Raw genomic sequence first — 16,350 nt, 5'->3', positions numbered from 1 at the left:
GCACCGGGGCCCGACAGGGCTCTTGGAGGCCCTGGCGCGCGCTACTTTAGCCTGATTAGCTGTAGAGGGTAGCGCGCTACTTTTATGTAGTAGCATAAGTAGCTATCTCAATTTATTAAAGCTGATGCAATGCTCCAGTAAAGTACAATTATTGTTTATTGTTCATTTAAAAGCTCGAAAATCACTGACGAATTGTTCAGTCAACTCATGAGCTTATGTCTTATCAATACGTTAAGATACATATTCACCTCTATTACAACTTTACAGCATGCAAGGAGAGGTGTACCTTTAGGCTTATACAGAAAAAAGGAAAACATGTAGTTGAAAAGCGGTCAAACATTTAGTAAAAACACGGCACATTTTAGTTAGAACATAAACAAATGAGGTAGGCCTACCAGTTTGTTACATTTTGCTGTAGGTGCGGTTTACTCCGTACTTTGAGATCAGAGCCATTGAGTGCAGTCCAATAAATAGAATATGATAAACATTTTGTGTTTTTTGATTACAAGATAAGAGCATTCAGAGGGGCTAAGCATTCTATGAATAACCTACAACCATAAATTGAGAAGAACGGTACCCGGTGCAATCAGCAACATTTCTTTATTTGTGCATCGCCAGTAAGTCACGCTTTTTCATGTGTCACATGGCGAAAATATGACAGTAAAATGAGGACTTATTTTAATTTAATACATCAAAATGCAATCTTTAATTGCAAGCTGTGTATTCTAAAGCTGGTGAAACGTGAAGAGAACGATCAATTGCCCAAAACTGTGCAAGGTTAACTTCAAATATACTGACGAGTGACACTGACGAGTGACACTGACGAGTGACACTGACGAGTGACACTGACGAGTGACACTGACGAGTGACACTGACGAGTGACACTGACGAGTGACACGAGTGTACTGACGAGTGACAATAACATGAAATTACTTTAAATTGTTTTTACGACCATACTGTGCAGCTTACAATCGAAACGTGATTGAAGATGATTTGTAAAATCAGATTTTTCACTCAGACAGGGAATCTGTTTCAACATATGCATTTTTAAAATGCTCTTTTGATCTAAATCTGATTTCCGCTGCAATCACACCGAGAAGTGCCAATGCCAAGCCTCCCAGCTGAATGTATGTTTTCACATAACTGCAAAGACTTGTTGACCAGCTTGTACTTGCAACAATTCCAAGGTTAGTCACCAGGTTTTGGGAGCTAAAAGCAATTCCAAGGTTTTTCTCAAAGTAAAGCGCTATCAAGCCTGAAAAAGTTAAAAATTATATTTAAACATGAAACATGAAATATTATATCTTTAAACTGATATTACGTGTTAAAGACTTAAACAGTGCTGTGTTCGTAAAAAAAGCACAGGATAAACTGTCAGATTTTCCAAAATGATAAATAATACACAACTTTCAAAATATTAATCTTTATTCTACCATACCATGAATTATCAACATCAAAATTGAACGAGAGTTAGCCTATAAAATTGTTTTTGTGCCTCGGTAAGGAATTAAGTTCATGGTAGTGTACCATTGGTCCTCAAATGGTTAAGTAGTTAGTTCGTAGTTGTCAAGAATCAGTAAGGATAGCATACTGGCATAGGCACTCTCTTTGGAAAACCAGAGGGTATACTATGGTTGCCCGAAAAAAGCAGAGATTATACTGCGTATACCGCCGTATACTCTCGAATACAGCACTGGAGTTAAAGAAACAACGTTAAAACTACTATTTAAACAGTGGGAAATGAACGTTGCTGGCGTTGATGGGATGATATTGGAATCCATGCATCATATCAAGACAGCCTGACAAGTTAGAATGTCAGACTTCTAATTTTTCCACATGCTGGTAAATGCTCAACGATAAACAGCAGTTTTTCAGCTTTGAATTTTTATAGTCTTGCCTATGGTTTAAGCGTAAGGAAAAGGGAAGACTGTGACATTGTCTTTCGCTGCTTCCGTTCTGTTGGGAAGTTTAATTTTTGCGGTGCGATGTTCATTTCATCTTGAATCTACTTGTAACCTACCATTTATACAATACTGTAGATCGAATAAAGGTTTTCTTTTTCTCATTAGCTTATTTTACAGAGTTTATAGACTTTGTGAACAAATGAAGCTTCTAGGTATTGTTAAAAGGTGCGATTAGATTTGGGGGGTATTTTAATCCAATCAAGTGCAAAATAATAGAACTACTTTGAGAAATAATCATTGACAGGGAGCATGAAAATGTATCTGACATTGCAGTTACTACCTCAAACACTTGAAATAATTTAATGATTTTATTGCTCTACTGGTTGAAGTATAAGTTAAATAAGTGTCATTGCACTTACCGTTTTGGCAGACTTATTAATAAAGGCCATTTCAATTTGTAATTATACCTTAATACTTGCCTTGATAAAGACATACGATTGATCCTTCGCATATTCCCAAAAGGATTCCAATTAAGTAATTTATCCAAAGATTGTGTTGATTCGGCAACCAGAACAAGCAAATCAGATACACACTTCCATGAACAGCCCCCATCAAACAGATAAACGTCGCTCGTCCGAATTTCAAAATGATCACAGGAGTCACCAGAGAGGTTAAAATTGCGCTTAAGGCTGAAAGAGCCAATGCAAATCCAACCTGCAAACAACGATAATTATTCTAACGGTCTGTGTTATTTGGTCACCTTTACCTGATTTCGCAGCCTGCTTCGGGAAGTTACTCCACTGGTTGAGAAATTCACTGGCCAAAGGCATAGGCTACTGTAGCAGGATGGTTTGGCCGCTTCCACACAGCTGTAATTTTCGCCGAAAAACAGCTAGTCGTTCAACAAATAAATATGGCTGATGGTTAACCCTGAAATTGAACCATAGTCGATAGACCTAAAAGGCAAGCCTTGAGCACTGCACCATCTCTTTTGCTAATGATGCTGCGTCATCTTAACAGCTTTTGATGGCACAAGGGCAGACAAATTAGCGCGCCATGGGTTTGATTCTATGCTGTGCTCTTTTTAAAGACTCTTCTATGCTTCCTGCTGTAGATGTATTAAATGGCAATCTGTCACTTATCAGGCACATGGAAAAATTCCATTGTGATGAAGCATTCTTTGGCGAAGTTATGTGATAGTGCTAAATGATAAACATTGCAGTTCAAGTTCTTCCAACTTACCAATCAACCGATATAGCCGAGTTTTTTAATATTCAAATCAAGTGAAGTTATTAGATTTTCAGAATTTAATTAGCCTTTGTACATTTCGTGAATCGAATGAAGATTAAAACCGTCAAAGATGAAATGTTTGAGCTCTAAAAGATTTAATACAGCACTTTTTATTCAAAACCTTTTTGTTTTATTGTATCGCCTATCTCTGTTACCAATATTTACAGAAGCCTATTCACCAAACCTTCACTTTGCTGAAATATAGCCAATTGTATTCTAGAAACCTTCAAGGAAAGCCAAAACTATAATACAATAATACAATATACATAGCAAACCTTCGTCTTGCCAATTGCAAGTTACAGAATATCAGGTGAAGATCACAAAAAGGTTAAAAAACATACGGCATATAATGTTGCACCAATTCAAGATATTAGAAACTGTTCTTTCTTTTTGATAACCGCTATGTATGAGCTGCTATCCAACCTGTCTTCTTCCTAACTTTCGACTCAAGTTCCACATGTGTTGAGTGAAGATTGATGGTATATTGTTAACAAGAGACGGGTTCAATTGTGATGTGGAATAGTCACTTCACACTCTTATTACGTCCGTCCGTTAGATTCACACATCGTAAAAGGAAGACGAAACACGTTTGTAAAACACAAGTTAGAAAAAATAGAGAAAGAATGACGAGAGATTGTCGCTCAAGCGTGACAGTGCATCGCAATGATGACGTCACGATTGCGCGACAATCTATGTCACAATACGGAGACAGATAACTTGGCCATAATTTCGTGAACATAGCAGCCTCCAAGATGAATATTACAATATCCATCTTCCAGAAGATTATTTTCGCCTAAACGAAATTACTCAACATTGGCCATACCTAACACACATTAAACATAATTGCAATACCGCATAAAATTGTCGTATAAAATAACATACATACGACATAGTCATGTAGATGAACCTGTAGTGCCGCACTGCTATCTGAAGGTATTTAAACCGGACCATGCTCACACGACATTACAGTACTAACACACCATACACCTAAAGTTATACAAAAACAAAGTTGTTATATGAAGATACTAAATTAAATGTAAAGAATGAATAAGATGCTCAGCTTAAGTCAAAGGTATCCCAAGCAAATTTGCTGTAAGCGATATTGGCGTAACTCAAAGTGACAATATGTACTTGATAAATACATACGGTTCCAGCCAGACTGTATCTATTTAATTTGTAAACAGCGAGCATAAGCATCATACATCACACAAGTCATAAACAATTAAACATTAATAATAAAGTGAACACATTTTCTATGAGTGACGTCCCTTAACGTCCATCTGGGGGGCCCGAACCAACTGGAGCGAGCACAGCAGTGCGTGCCCGCGCGCCCTCCACCGGAGCAACGCAAGAAATATCACGAAGCACGGTTTCAACGTGCGACTTCTTTGTGTTAGTGTCCCATGCTACCACAGCCACCCTTCTCACAAACTCTTTTCCCTTTCGATGCTGCGGTAAAATTTCAACCACTCTGCCGATTCAGTAGTCCCCTCGTTTAGGCCGATCATTCATATCCCATACCAGGACCAAGTCTCCAGGTTCTAAATTGTGACCGATGTCTCTCCATTTTCTTCGACCCCGCAACTTAGGTAGGTAGAAATCTGTCCAGTGACCCCAAAACTTATCAGCGAGTGACATGCTACGCCGCGAATCTGCCAGCGTGGCCTCTTTTAACTCCTGCCTTAATTCATCCGCAATGCAGTCGCGCGTCAAATTTTCACGTTTTAACCAGTTCACGTTCTCAAGATCATCGCGAACCTACACTTTCCTGACTGTGACACGACTGTCCGAACAGAGAGGAGACCGCCCCCCTCCGGCTAGCCATCCCAACGGTGTGTATATAGCGTGCGGCTCATACAACGTTTTACCAACACGCTCTTCAAGCACAGTTAACAAGAATGGACAGTCATCGCCTATCAAAATGTCCACAGCCTGACGATTTTCTAATTCAAACACACTAATGTCATCAAAATGTCTGGCAAGGTTTCAATGTCATCGCTCCATGGCGTTGAACACACAACATTATCTATGTTAAAACTCTCACCGGTCGACAACGATTTTACCACAAATTTGACCAAACCAGTATCAACTTTCGCGTCACCGTTCAAGGTTTTCATGGTAAAGGAAATGTTTTCATAGGGCTGTAACCCCAACTCTGCACACAACGATTTTGATACCAGCGTTATCTGGGATCCATAATCAAGCTGACAGTACACCAACTTTTCTAAGCCAGTTGCCGGGTTTATGACCTTCTCAGCAACTGTTCGGTTTAAAACTTTACAAGGTGTCACTTTCACATTTCTCAAAGAGACTGATTTTTCTCTACCTTGAACTCCAGTTTTATTAACCGCAGACTTGTCAACTTTGTCCACAGCGGACTCGCGTACCTTCTTTGGAACTGGTTTGTTTGCTGGCCTATCATTAACGACCCATTCATGCAACATAGCGAAATGCTTCGGCGTTTTATAGTTAGCATCCTGACACTGATCACAGTTCATGGCACAGCGACAATCTTTAGCCCGATGCTTTCCTCCACAATTATAACAGAGCCAATGTTTGTAGAAAAACTCTTCACGCTTTGCCACAGTCATACCCTGCAAACGATGACATACCTCCAAACCATGATCCACATTCACACCAAACGAAAGGCAACACTCACACAACGAGGCACTCGTTTTTGACGTTGCGGAATTTATATTACCATAGCCGTCAACCTTGGCCGCCGTATGTTTCACTTGAAATGCACCCGCGTCCCTTTTACTCTTCGACTTACCAAAAGAATGGTTATTGCTCGACTTATGGTCCTCACTCATTAACCAAACGCCAAAGTCGGTTGATTTCGCATTTTCTTCCGCAATAACAAACTGCAACAAACTATCAAAGGAAGGGTCCGCCGTACAACCAAATTTATCACCTAAGAAATCAATGAAGCGTTGACGCGCATAAACGGGCAAACGTTTAGCTAGATAACAGACAAATTTCCCTTCAAGGTAGTCCAACCGCTTGTATGCTGCCGCATATATTTGGCAATCTAGTAATTCTGCCCGAAACTTGCGCCAACCAGTAATGTCAGCCCCCGACACACGCGGTCCAAATCGAATACTCTTAACACAAGCCTCAGAATTAAAACCGCCGCGAACAGAAAATCTTAAAGACAAACGCTCCAATGCCATATTAGCACGCATTGCTTCGTTGTAACCTGGGGTGCTACTTATCACCAAGCTTATGTCTTGTGCAGTGGCGCCGCCAGACCTTCAACATTGGAGGGGCAAAATATTGACAGTGCAAGACAGTAGCATAGTCAAAAATTTTGAAAGGGGGGGTGTTGACAGCCGGCGGGCGAAGCCCAATGGCGTGTTCGCCGAAGGCGACACTTAGCGGCGGGGAGTCTGGGGGGCCTCCCCCAGAAAATTTTGAAAAATTACTTTCAGTTTGGTGCATTCTGAGAGCATTTTCAACAAAATTGTGGGTATAAATATTTCTGTAAAATGGTGCTGTCCGGTGGCATAGCAAAAGGATAAGATCATGTTTTCTTCGGCATTTTTCGGAAATAAAGCTAAGTCTCTATGATTTCTTGTTGCTAATTTCAGACTGAGATATTTGAATGTTTGGTATTGGCAAAACTCGCTCTTTTAATGCAGTTTCGTTTAAAATTAGGCAAACTTTGTTTTAGAGACATAGGTTGATTGCTTTTTTTGCGAGATTATTACAGTTTTATTATTTATCAATTTTCTCCTTGGTTGATTCAAGAAAGATCTTATTCAGGTAAGTCACTAACTTTTATGCTCTGAAGTCAACCCAAAGTTTAGAAAATGTAACGTCATAGAGGTCATACATCTTGATGAGTGTCAAACAAAAAGCTTTGAGACAATGAAGTTACTTTAGGCTATTTCTGATATATTCAAGTTTTGTATAACGAATAGCTGTTTAGATGTTAATCTAGATCGAACAAGCGATCTCAGCAGTTGCAGATGGCTTGCATCCTTGCACAGTTTGACGAGAAATTACATCATAGGCTAAAACTTTTCTTGTAAACAATGTATTAACATACGTAAATTCAATTTGAAACCCCCGAACCCTCCTCCCTTGGCTACGCCACTGGTGCAAGACATGCAAGACAGGGTATATTATTTAATTTTTCTTGTTTTCTACCAGGGCTGGAAAAAATGTTTAGCTTCCCGGGAATCTGTTTTTTAGAGAAAACAGTTCCCGCGGCTTACAATCACGACAATGAGAACCTTATATTTTACTGATCTCCTGAGCTGACGTAAACCTTAAAAGTCATGTCGACATATTCTTGATGCCCCCTTATCGAAAATTGTGCTTTGTATTACCGCTTTGAAGGAGGATTACGACTATGAACAAAAGAATAAATTTTAAACTTCATTTTGAATTGAAAAGACATGACGTAATGTCTTCCAACCTTAGTTATATATTTTTTCATTACGTAACGTCTTGTAGGAATAAATTGAAAATCAGTATGATCACTCAAAATGAAAGCAATGGGAGTACGAATCCTCACTAAACCAATCAATCAATGGTCTTGTTGCACTGAAGATGACAACCTTATATTTTACTGATCTCCGGAGCTGACGTAAACCTTAAGGTATAGATCTGTTGACTCAATGCAAATCCTTTGAAGGTTGGGGGGGGGGCTGCCAATTCAACTTTTTTGTATCAACAGTTGTATCTCTAAAACCACTGAGGCTGCGACTACGAGATTTCTTGACTTTTCCTAACTTTTATTCACCTCTATTGAGCTGAAATTTTGAGCAAATAAAGGTTATAAATTGAAAGATATAAGGCATTTCTCAGCACATCCTCTGAAATATTTCATATTCTATTGTAAAACATTTTCCCATCAGCTGGATAAAAGTAATTAATTTGGCCCATGTCTCGTTAATCCTAACTGTTTCACAGCGTAAAGGGCATTGGCTGTATGTAAAATAATGTAAAAAAAATTAATCACAACATTACAATGCACGTTCTTCATTACTCTACCAAAAAATAATGTGTAAACTCACGCTACAAATTACACTCATAAGTGACCTCAACATTTCAACGTATATGAGCAGTTCTAAAATTCACATAATAGTTTTAATTTTCGGATATGCTCAGCGTGAATAATTTTACAAAGTGAATCCCAAATTTTGAAACCGTGCTAAAATAACAGAGATATCACTCCTAAAGTATAAGAAGAATTGACAGCCCTCCCCCCAAACTGAGCAAGACTCCAGGAGCCCAACCTTCTAAGGCATAAAAGTCATGTCGACTTATTCTTGATGCCCCCCTTATCGAAAATTGTTCTTTGTAGTACCGCTTTGAAGGTGGATTACGACTATGAACAAAAGAATAAATTTTAAACTTCAATTTGTATTGAAAATACATGACGTAATGTCTTCCAACTTTATCACATTTTTTTTATTACGTAATATTTACCACCACCAAACCACTTTTGACGATCGAATTTGTTAATTTATTATTCGGTAAAATGTTTAGATGATGTCACGTCATTACGCCGATTTGAGATATAATTTCATTCATGACGTCGTATGGATGAAAAACTTTTACAAGTTTTATACTCTGCTGAGATTAAAGAAGAAACATAAATGATAAATATTGGAGAAATTGAGTCTCCTTTACAACTAAAGAATCGAACAACTCAAAACTGCTGAAACAAAACGTTTTGTTTAAGTGAAAGGATCACTGCAAGCAACCAATGCCAAAATGCGCGCGGAAGAAGTCATGGGAGTGTGAGGTATCAAAAATTTAACAGGTTGTTATTTTTCTACATCAATGTGATGTTAGTTAAAACTTTAAAAAGTCTATATCTTTGCTTCTGTAGAAAATATTTTTATCTACTGTACAATTTAGTCATCAAGGTTTTCCATACTTTTTTAAAGAGAGAGCTTACCTCCCCCCCCTCTTGCAACTTGAGTTGACTTACTTGAAGTTGGGATCCAAATATTAAAATAAATATATCAATATGTATTAATAAAAAATAAAAAAAGATGATGCCCAAAACATTGGGGGGGCAGCTGCCCCGCCTGCCCCTCCCCCCCTGCCGGCGCCACTGGTCTTGTGCAGCAGTTTTAATACACGCTGCTCTAATCAAGCTCAGTCTCATATCCTCATACGGGCATTTTTCTAACAAAGCATTTATCTCGTTTCTAAAAACAATAAAGGGCATAGAAAACCCGTCATATTTTATGAGCGAGGCCATGTCAAGATAGTCCTTCCTTGACGCCGTTTCGCACGCTCCGTCGTAGGCTAGGGGCGGTTGCTGTTCTCTCCTTGCCATCACGTCACTTTCATGCAGGGGTAAGCCATGATATCATGGACTGCACTACCCTTAGGGATATACCTAGTAGTATCAGTAAATCCTGGCGGAGGTCTAATAGGTCTCTCATAGACAGGTACATTTAAGCTAGGGGCCATTAACTTGTCTGCTTCGTTAGCAGCCTCCATATGAGCACAGAATTTAGACAACACTGAGTGAGGGGCTTTTTTTGTTTTTTCGCTTTCTTTGAGATGGGGACCATCTTTCACCTGGGCGCTCGTCTTGGAATCCTGCGTGCAATAACTCCTCAAGCTATGTGTCTTCTCTGTATAGCATTCCGACATGGCCATCTGCTTCTGCAAGCTTGCACGTACTCGTAACTCCCTAAGCTCTCTGGCCAGCTTACGCTCTTCTCGGGCTTCCTGTTCCCGGGCCTCCTTAAGCTCTCTGGCCAACTTACGCTCTTCTCGGGCTTCCTGTTCCCGGGCCTCCTTAAGCTCTCTGGCCAGCTTACGCTCTTCTCGGGCTTTCTGTTCTCGGGCCTCCTTCAATTTCCTTGTCTCACGCGCCTCATCTAAGCGGTTGTCAATTTGAATCTGTTCTAACTGGGTTTCCAGATCAATCTGAGCTAGAATATGCGCAGACCTTCTGCTTTTCCTTGCAGATGAGGGAGGGACCCCAATTGTTATGTTTGGCAGGGAAGCTGAATTAACTGGGAGCGAGTCTGTTAGCTCCTTCCATCGTTCCTTACATCTCCTCACCAACATCTCAAACTCGGGGGCGACTCGAGGTTCGGCGTCCTCCTTCTGCGTAATGGCACAAAAGTCTCTAACCCTGCAATCTAGAGCCTTGACGTGCTGTGATTCAAACTCTATGACTTGGTCTCTGGTTCTTAGTTCCCCCAGCTGTCTCGTAGCCGCACTGATGTCACTAAGTAACTGACGCCTTCGTTGACGGGCTTTCCTGTCATTCTGTAGCCCTAACACTTCCTGTTGAACCTCCTCTCTACCGACCTCTGAGGGCAGTTGTGATTGTACTACTGGTCCACTCACCGGAGGCCGCGCTACGGTGGCCCCACTCTCCGCGACAGATCCACCTCGCCCCACCAAAGAGCGGCGGACCGCCCCTGTACACTCCCCAGCCCGCCCGAGACTCACAGACAGTCCTCAAGGAAAGCGGCACTCATAGTTATTTCAATAACTTATTAAATGGAATATGTACGATAATCAACAAATTAATCTTTTACTACTAAATTTCAGTAGGCTACACAAATTTGCTATAAAAGCTCGATAACATACACAATAAAATAAGTAGCACACTGACCAGAGGCAGGAAATTGTCCTCGCACCACTGCCCTTACGAGAAGCGTCGCACCCTTTGTCCACGTGGTCCAGTTTCAAAATGGCGTCGCGCACTTCGTCTTGTGGTCGGTGGAATAACACAGTTTCTTGCTCTCCTCGGACAGTTCGATCGTCGACGGATTGTTGGTCTGGTGACCGTTCCCCAGCCGCTTCAGGCAGTATAAAGTAACCGTGCTAATACTGCCCCACAGTAGAATTAGTGACTTCTCTACCTGGAGATTTGGTTTCGCTTTTTCGATTGCTGTTCTTTGGCCGCTTCGGTTGGCCAGCAATATGCGTTTTACAACACCAGCAAAAAACAATTCTTGTAGCTTCACGATTGAAGTGACCAGTGAAACTCAATTGAAGATCGGTAACTGCAGCCTCACGATTGAAGTGACCAGAGCCACACAATTGAAGATGTTCTTTCTTTTTGATAACCGCTATGTATGAGCTGCTATCCAACCTGTCTTCTTCCTAACTTTCGACTCAAGTTCCACATGTGTTGAGTGAAGATTGATGGTATATTGTTAACAAGAGACGGGTTCAATTGTGATGTGGAATAGTCACTTCACACTCTTATTACGTCCGTCCGTTAGATTCACACATCGTAAAAGGAAGACGAAACACGTTTGTAAAACACAAGTTAGAAAAAAATAGAGAAAGAATGACGAGAGATTGTCGCTCAAGCGTGACAGTGCATCGCAATGATGACGTCACGATTGTGCGACAATCTATGTCACAATACGGAGACAGATAACTTGGCCATAATTTCGTGAACAGAAACTAACCTTTTCGACACCAACAGTGCATGACACAAATGCTCTCGTGTATTCAGTAATGGTATAACTATACTGCAACCCGTAATAAAAAAGAAGTGGAACGACCAGAAGATGTTGTGGCGAAGAAAGGTGACGAATTACGTCACGGACTTCCTTTATCATCTTGCTGGTTTTACTTGGCATCGCAAACTCTGCAAAAATATAAGTTGGCCATAAACACAATAAATATACAGTAAGAAAACTAGTTAAACAAACAAAAAAGTGTAATTATGTTTGCTCACCATGGCAGTGTTGTAATTCTGAAAAGCTTTATTTAAAATTAACAAACTAAAAGAACTGAGAAATACTTCATAACAATAGAGAATCACCATTACACCGCCTCAGTAACCGACTGATAAAACGAAACAAAGTGCAAAGACAAAAGTCGCTTCGAGTACGAAACACAAAACAGAGCCGCTTGGAGCAAGCAAAGAAACACGCAAAATACAATATTACTGCGATGTTTTATATTATAATAACAGAAAGAACACATGGTCTCACTCAATTATATATACCCGCTTTACAAACCTCTTCATCTTTTTTTTTATTACAAATTTACATTTTCTTGAATGTTTAAAAATGGTTTAGCACAATATAACAATGTGTTTGCTGGTAAAATCCTTTTTTGTTGTGTTTGTCAGAATGTGTTTAGCAACTTGAAGTGTTGGCCGTGAACGTCCACGTGAAGCCCTACAAGCAATTCGCCTGTCCAGCGCTTTAACATAGCTGAAGTGATGAATGCTACAAATGAACCTGTACTAACAGCAATAGGCCATGTACTAAAAACTACTGCAAATACCGACACCAATCAGAAGGACAAGGCTAGGTCTTTCGAAAGACACTCAGTAACGTTTTTGAAGTTGATCACAGAAAATAGATCTCTGCATTCTTGCTCAGTTATATAATTGTTCAAACACAAGGGTACAGCCTGGATATTACAAAAATTCTCTTTGTAAAGGCAAGTGTTTGTTACTTTGTACAAATACGTGTTAACTCCATGCACATGGTCAGGGTATCCTAAACAGTTACGAAGCAACTATAACACTTCAGTTTGTTGTATCTTTCAAAAGTTAAACAAACATTTCGTACTATGTGAAATAATTTGCTTCATTAACGATGTTTCATCTATAGAATGCTGAAGACGAACGTGTCTACTTTACCTTTGCCTGCTAGAGGTAAACTATCTTCGTCAGATGCAGGCTCATCAAACTTAGCTGGTGCCGGCGCCAAAAATATAGCTTGCAAGATTACACCGATCGCAGCTGAGGACACAAACAATCCCAGCAGTACATATGTTCCTGTTGGATCTGGGTTGAAATTTTCCAGTTCTTCTTCTGTACTGTTGTATATGTATTCATTCTTTGATAGAAATAAAAAGCAGTGTTTTCAGTATAAAAAGTACTAAAAATGAGTTTTATCACATGGTGGCCCATCAAAAATCTCTTCTGATAAGCAAATGTTCGGATATAAGCTGCAAAAATAACGTTAAATTGGACACTGAATAGTCTCTTAGGCCTATTGGTCGATGTTTTGGAACTAACATCAGTCATCTTTCATAGAAAGTATTTGAGTGCTAACGTTAAAAAGATATGTTTTGAATTAGTGACAATGGAAAAATAGTACGGTATTACCTTTTTCGCAATAAAGGGTCAGGAGAGTCTTTAACATTGGTTTTGCATAAATTGCAGAAACATTTTCCCTTGAGTTTGTTGTGTTTTGTGATTTATAATAGTGTGATTATAAGTACACTATTAGCATAACAATAGTGATTGGGTATAAGCAATCGCTTCTTTTTCCTACTAACCTGACAATCTTTGGAACCACATTTTTGCAACTTGTAATTTATTTTCATAGTTTCATTTATTTGCAAAACGTCATCGTCACGGTTGAAAGAATCTATAGTAGTACCTTCATAACCATTATACGTAGCGTTACTGTGTATTGATTTTGTTCCAGTATTTTTATTGAAAGCCATTAGCACTAACGTTGTGAGTCCAAAACCAAGCACCTACATATATGAAAGATAATGAGTAAAATAAAAAACGTGTTTAGTCGTTTGATTGCCTGACATTGTATCAACAGAATGCAAAGCGTAGGCTACTTGTATTAATAGGCTACTGGTATATGTATGCCAATAAATTTGTACCAAGTATTTATACTAGCGCAATCAACTATAGCTACTAAGCGACAAGGAGTAAGAAGAATCGTCTTAATATAATATCAGACTTCTTAGGAAAATACTCCACATTAGATGAATGCAATCTCTATGGTGCAAATAAAAAAGATAAAGCAAGATGTAAATAAACAAAAAATCTCTTAGTCTCCAATCTAAGAAATCTCAGACATTTGTCTTCGGGAATCAAACTTGCGCACTACGAGAAACGGTCAACCAGCAAATATATTTCTCCATGAACTAAAACAGGACACCACTGAGGCAAAAACAAAAACTGCCTAATTTTATGAGGAACAAAAAAGTTTGAAAAAACTATGTCAATGGTGTCCTGGTGCGCCCAAATTGGATGATGGCTAACGAGCTATTGATATTTTACAATGTTTAGCAAAGTACAGGGTGACCCAAAAAGATGCGTACCCATGCTTTATTCGATTTTTTCACATTTGGAACACATCTTGGGAGAGCCATAAATTGACTAAAAATTGACAAAAAAAGTTAAAACTCTGGTCAATGGTCTTGCATAAACTGAATAATGTGTGGTTGTAATTTGAAAGAAATAGATTTTCAATTAAAGTCACAATTGAAATTTTCATGGGTACGAATCTTTTTGGGTCACCCTGTATATAGCCACTTCTTTGATATACAATATACTACTGTATTTTAGCCTACTGTAGTTAGTTGAAATTTCACCAAATCTAGTTAAATTACATCGCTTTGCAACATAAACTCTTGAAACTGGTCTGGTCTGGTTTGAATCTTTATCCTCGGACTGACAAAGCCTTGATTGGTTATTCCTGGTAGTTTCACATGCTTGTAGAGGCTCTTGAAGCAGGGCCAGTTACCGAGATTGACAGAGTGAAGTTTTCCGATTGTTGAAGTGTTGTTGCCGCGGAATTATTCCATTCACTAAGTGCCGCTGAATGAAGAGCAGTCCTGAAATGCGTTGCTCAAGTGCATACCCCGAGAGTCGAACCAGCGCCGCGTGATCTTAAGCCGGGCGCGTAACCACTGAGCTAACGTGGCGGATGAAACAACTCAAAAGGGAAAAAGTCTATCGATGTATCAACTTCTGGGTGCTTGGACAAAGCAGGCTACATAAGGGGGTAGGCACTTTAACGTATTCCACTTGTCGAAAAGGTACGCAATCACGCGTGACATGTTCATCTCGTCGCGAGAATCACGTGATTTTTTGGATACAGACAAATTTAACTGAATGCCTCGCCACAACCAGCGTTGCCTAATGGTTAGGGCAGAGGAGTAGTAATTTCGATTTCGTGGTTTCGATTCCCACCCTCTGCTAATACTATTTTTTCTTCTGCAACTGAACTGAGTGCAAGAAGGATCTTAATGACTTCAATCAATGGAGTTTATATGGAAAAGCACTCTTCGACAAGTGATATATGTTAAAGTGCCTACCACATAAGGGGGCTTAAAAACAAAAAGAATAAAAAGAACAATGCAAAATAAGATCAATTTCATAACCAACTTTTCAAAGAAGCTCTAAAGAAGATAAAAAAAGTAATTGAAAGAAGCTTTAACTGATGAATGTTCTTTGATCATGATGTTGAATAAACCAAGTTCGCATGCAATTTAATACTCACATCTCCTAGATACGTCATCACATAAAATTTACCAAAAAAGCGAACAACGTAAGAATCTTTTGTTTTCAAATTTTCGTTTAATTCTTTGCTCTTCTGCTTTGTCCAACGTTGCTGGCCCAGAAGTGAGACATATACTGATGACCCACACCATGGGGCACTTTCTGTCAAACCATGAAAAATGGAAGCAAATATAATGGTGTACCAATCTGCAAAACACAAAGTCTACATTCATTGAACGTTTAGATATATAAAAAAGAAAGATATTATACAATGCTTTGAACTGCACCTTAGGGCCAGTTGAGTTACCGTACACAGTACATGGTTTGCAGTTACAATTTGATTTACTGACTCAAATGTATAATGTGTGACTTGCAAACGCAACACATTTTTTATGCAGTTTTGACAGCAAACATACCGGATATTAAGAGCTAATGGGGTATATGTACTGTATATTGCTATACAGACAACATACAGTTAAGAATTATTAACAGCGGTACGACATCATTTACAATGGTGTCCGACGTTTTCTCCGTAAACAATTCTTCGTAAAAACAATTCTTCGTAAAACAATTCTTCGTAAGCAGTTCTTCGTAAACAATTCTTCGTAAAACAATTCTTCGTAAACAATTCTTCGTAAAACAATTCTTTCCAAAGCATTTTTTCGCGCATGCTTTGCAGAACTGTTTACGAACAATTGTTTTACGAACAACTGTTTACGAAGAATTGTTTTACGAACAACTGTTTACGAAGAATTGTTTTACGAACAACTGTTTACGAAGAATTTGCCTATAACCATTTACAATAGAGCAGTAGTTGATACCAATTTTCAGTCCCGTCGGGCTAAGTGTTCGACAGGCGTTGACGAGAATGGTAGTACGCTAGACGTGACTTTGGATGGGCATTTGGACATCTATTAAGACCAAGTCGTCGTGGTTTCACAA

General features: G+C 39.2%; 1 protein-coding gene across 1 annotated transcript in view; it reads right to left on the bottom strand.

The window, feature by feature from the left end:
- Positions 1 to 219: 219 nt before the first annotated feature.
- Positions 220 to 16,350, bottom strand: part of LOC145774604 (protein unc-93 homolog A-like) — a 32,763-nt gene continuing 16,632 nt past the window's right edge. The window contains exons 4-9 of the mRNA XM_082585877.1: positions 15,410 to 15,615; positions 13,440 to 13,643; positions 12,796 to 12,994; positions 11,606 to 11,787; positions 2,384 to 2,618; positions 220 to 1,255 (exon numbers count right to left, since the gene is read on the bottom strand). Coding sequence (XP_082442003.1) covers positions 1,011 to 1,255; positions 2,384 to 2,618; positions 11,606 to 11,787; positions 12,796 to 12,994; positions 13,440 to 13,643; positions 15,410 to 15,615 — 1,271 coding nt within the window. The 3' untranslated portion in view covers positions 220 to 1,010. The remainder of the gene's footprint in view (positions 1,256 to 2,383; positions 2,619 to 11,605; positions 11,788 to 12,795; positions 12,995 to 13,439; positions 13,644 to 15,409; positions 15,616 to 16,350) is intronic.

Source organism: Aplidium turbinatum, chromosome 7 (assembly GCF_918807975.1).
Source record: "Aplidium turbinatum chromosome 7, kaAplTurb1.1, whole genome shotgun sequence".
NCBI classification, from domain to species: domain Eukaryota; kingdom Metazoa; phylum Chordata; class Ascidiacea; order Aplousobranchia; family Polyclinidae; genus Aplidium; species Aplidium turbinatum.
This window is presented reverse-complemented; position numbering and strand designations above follow the sequence as displayed.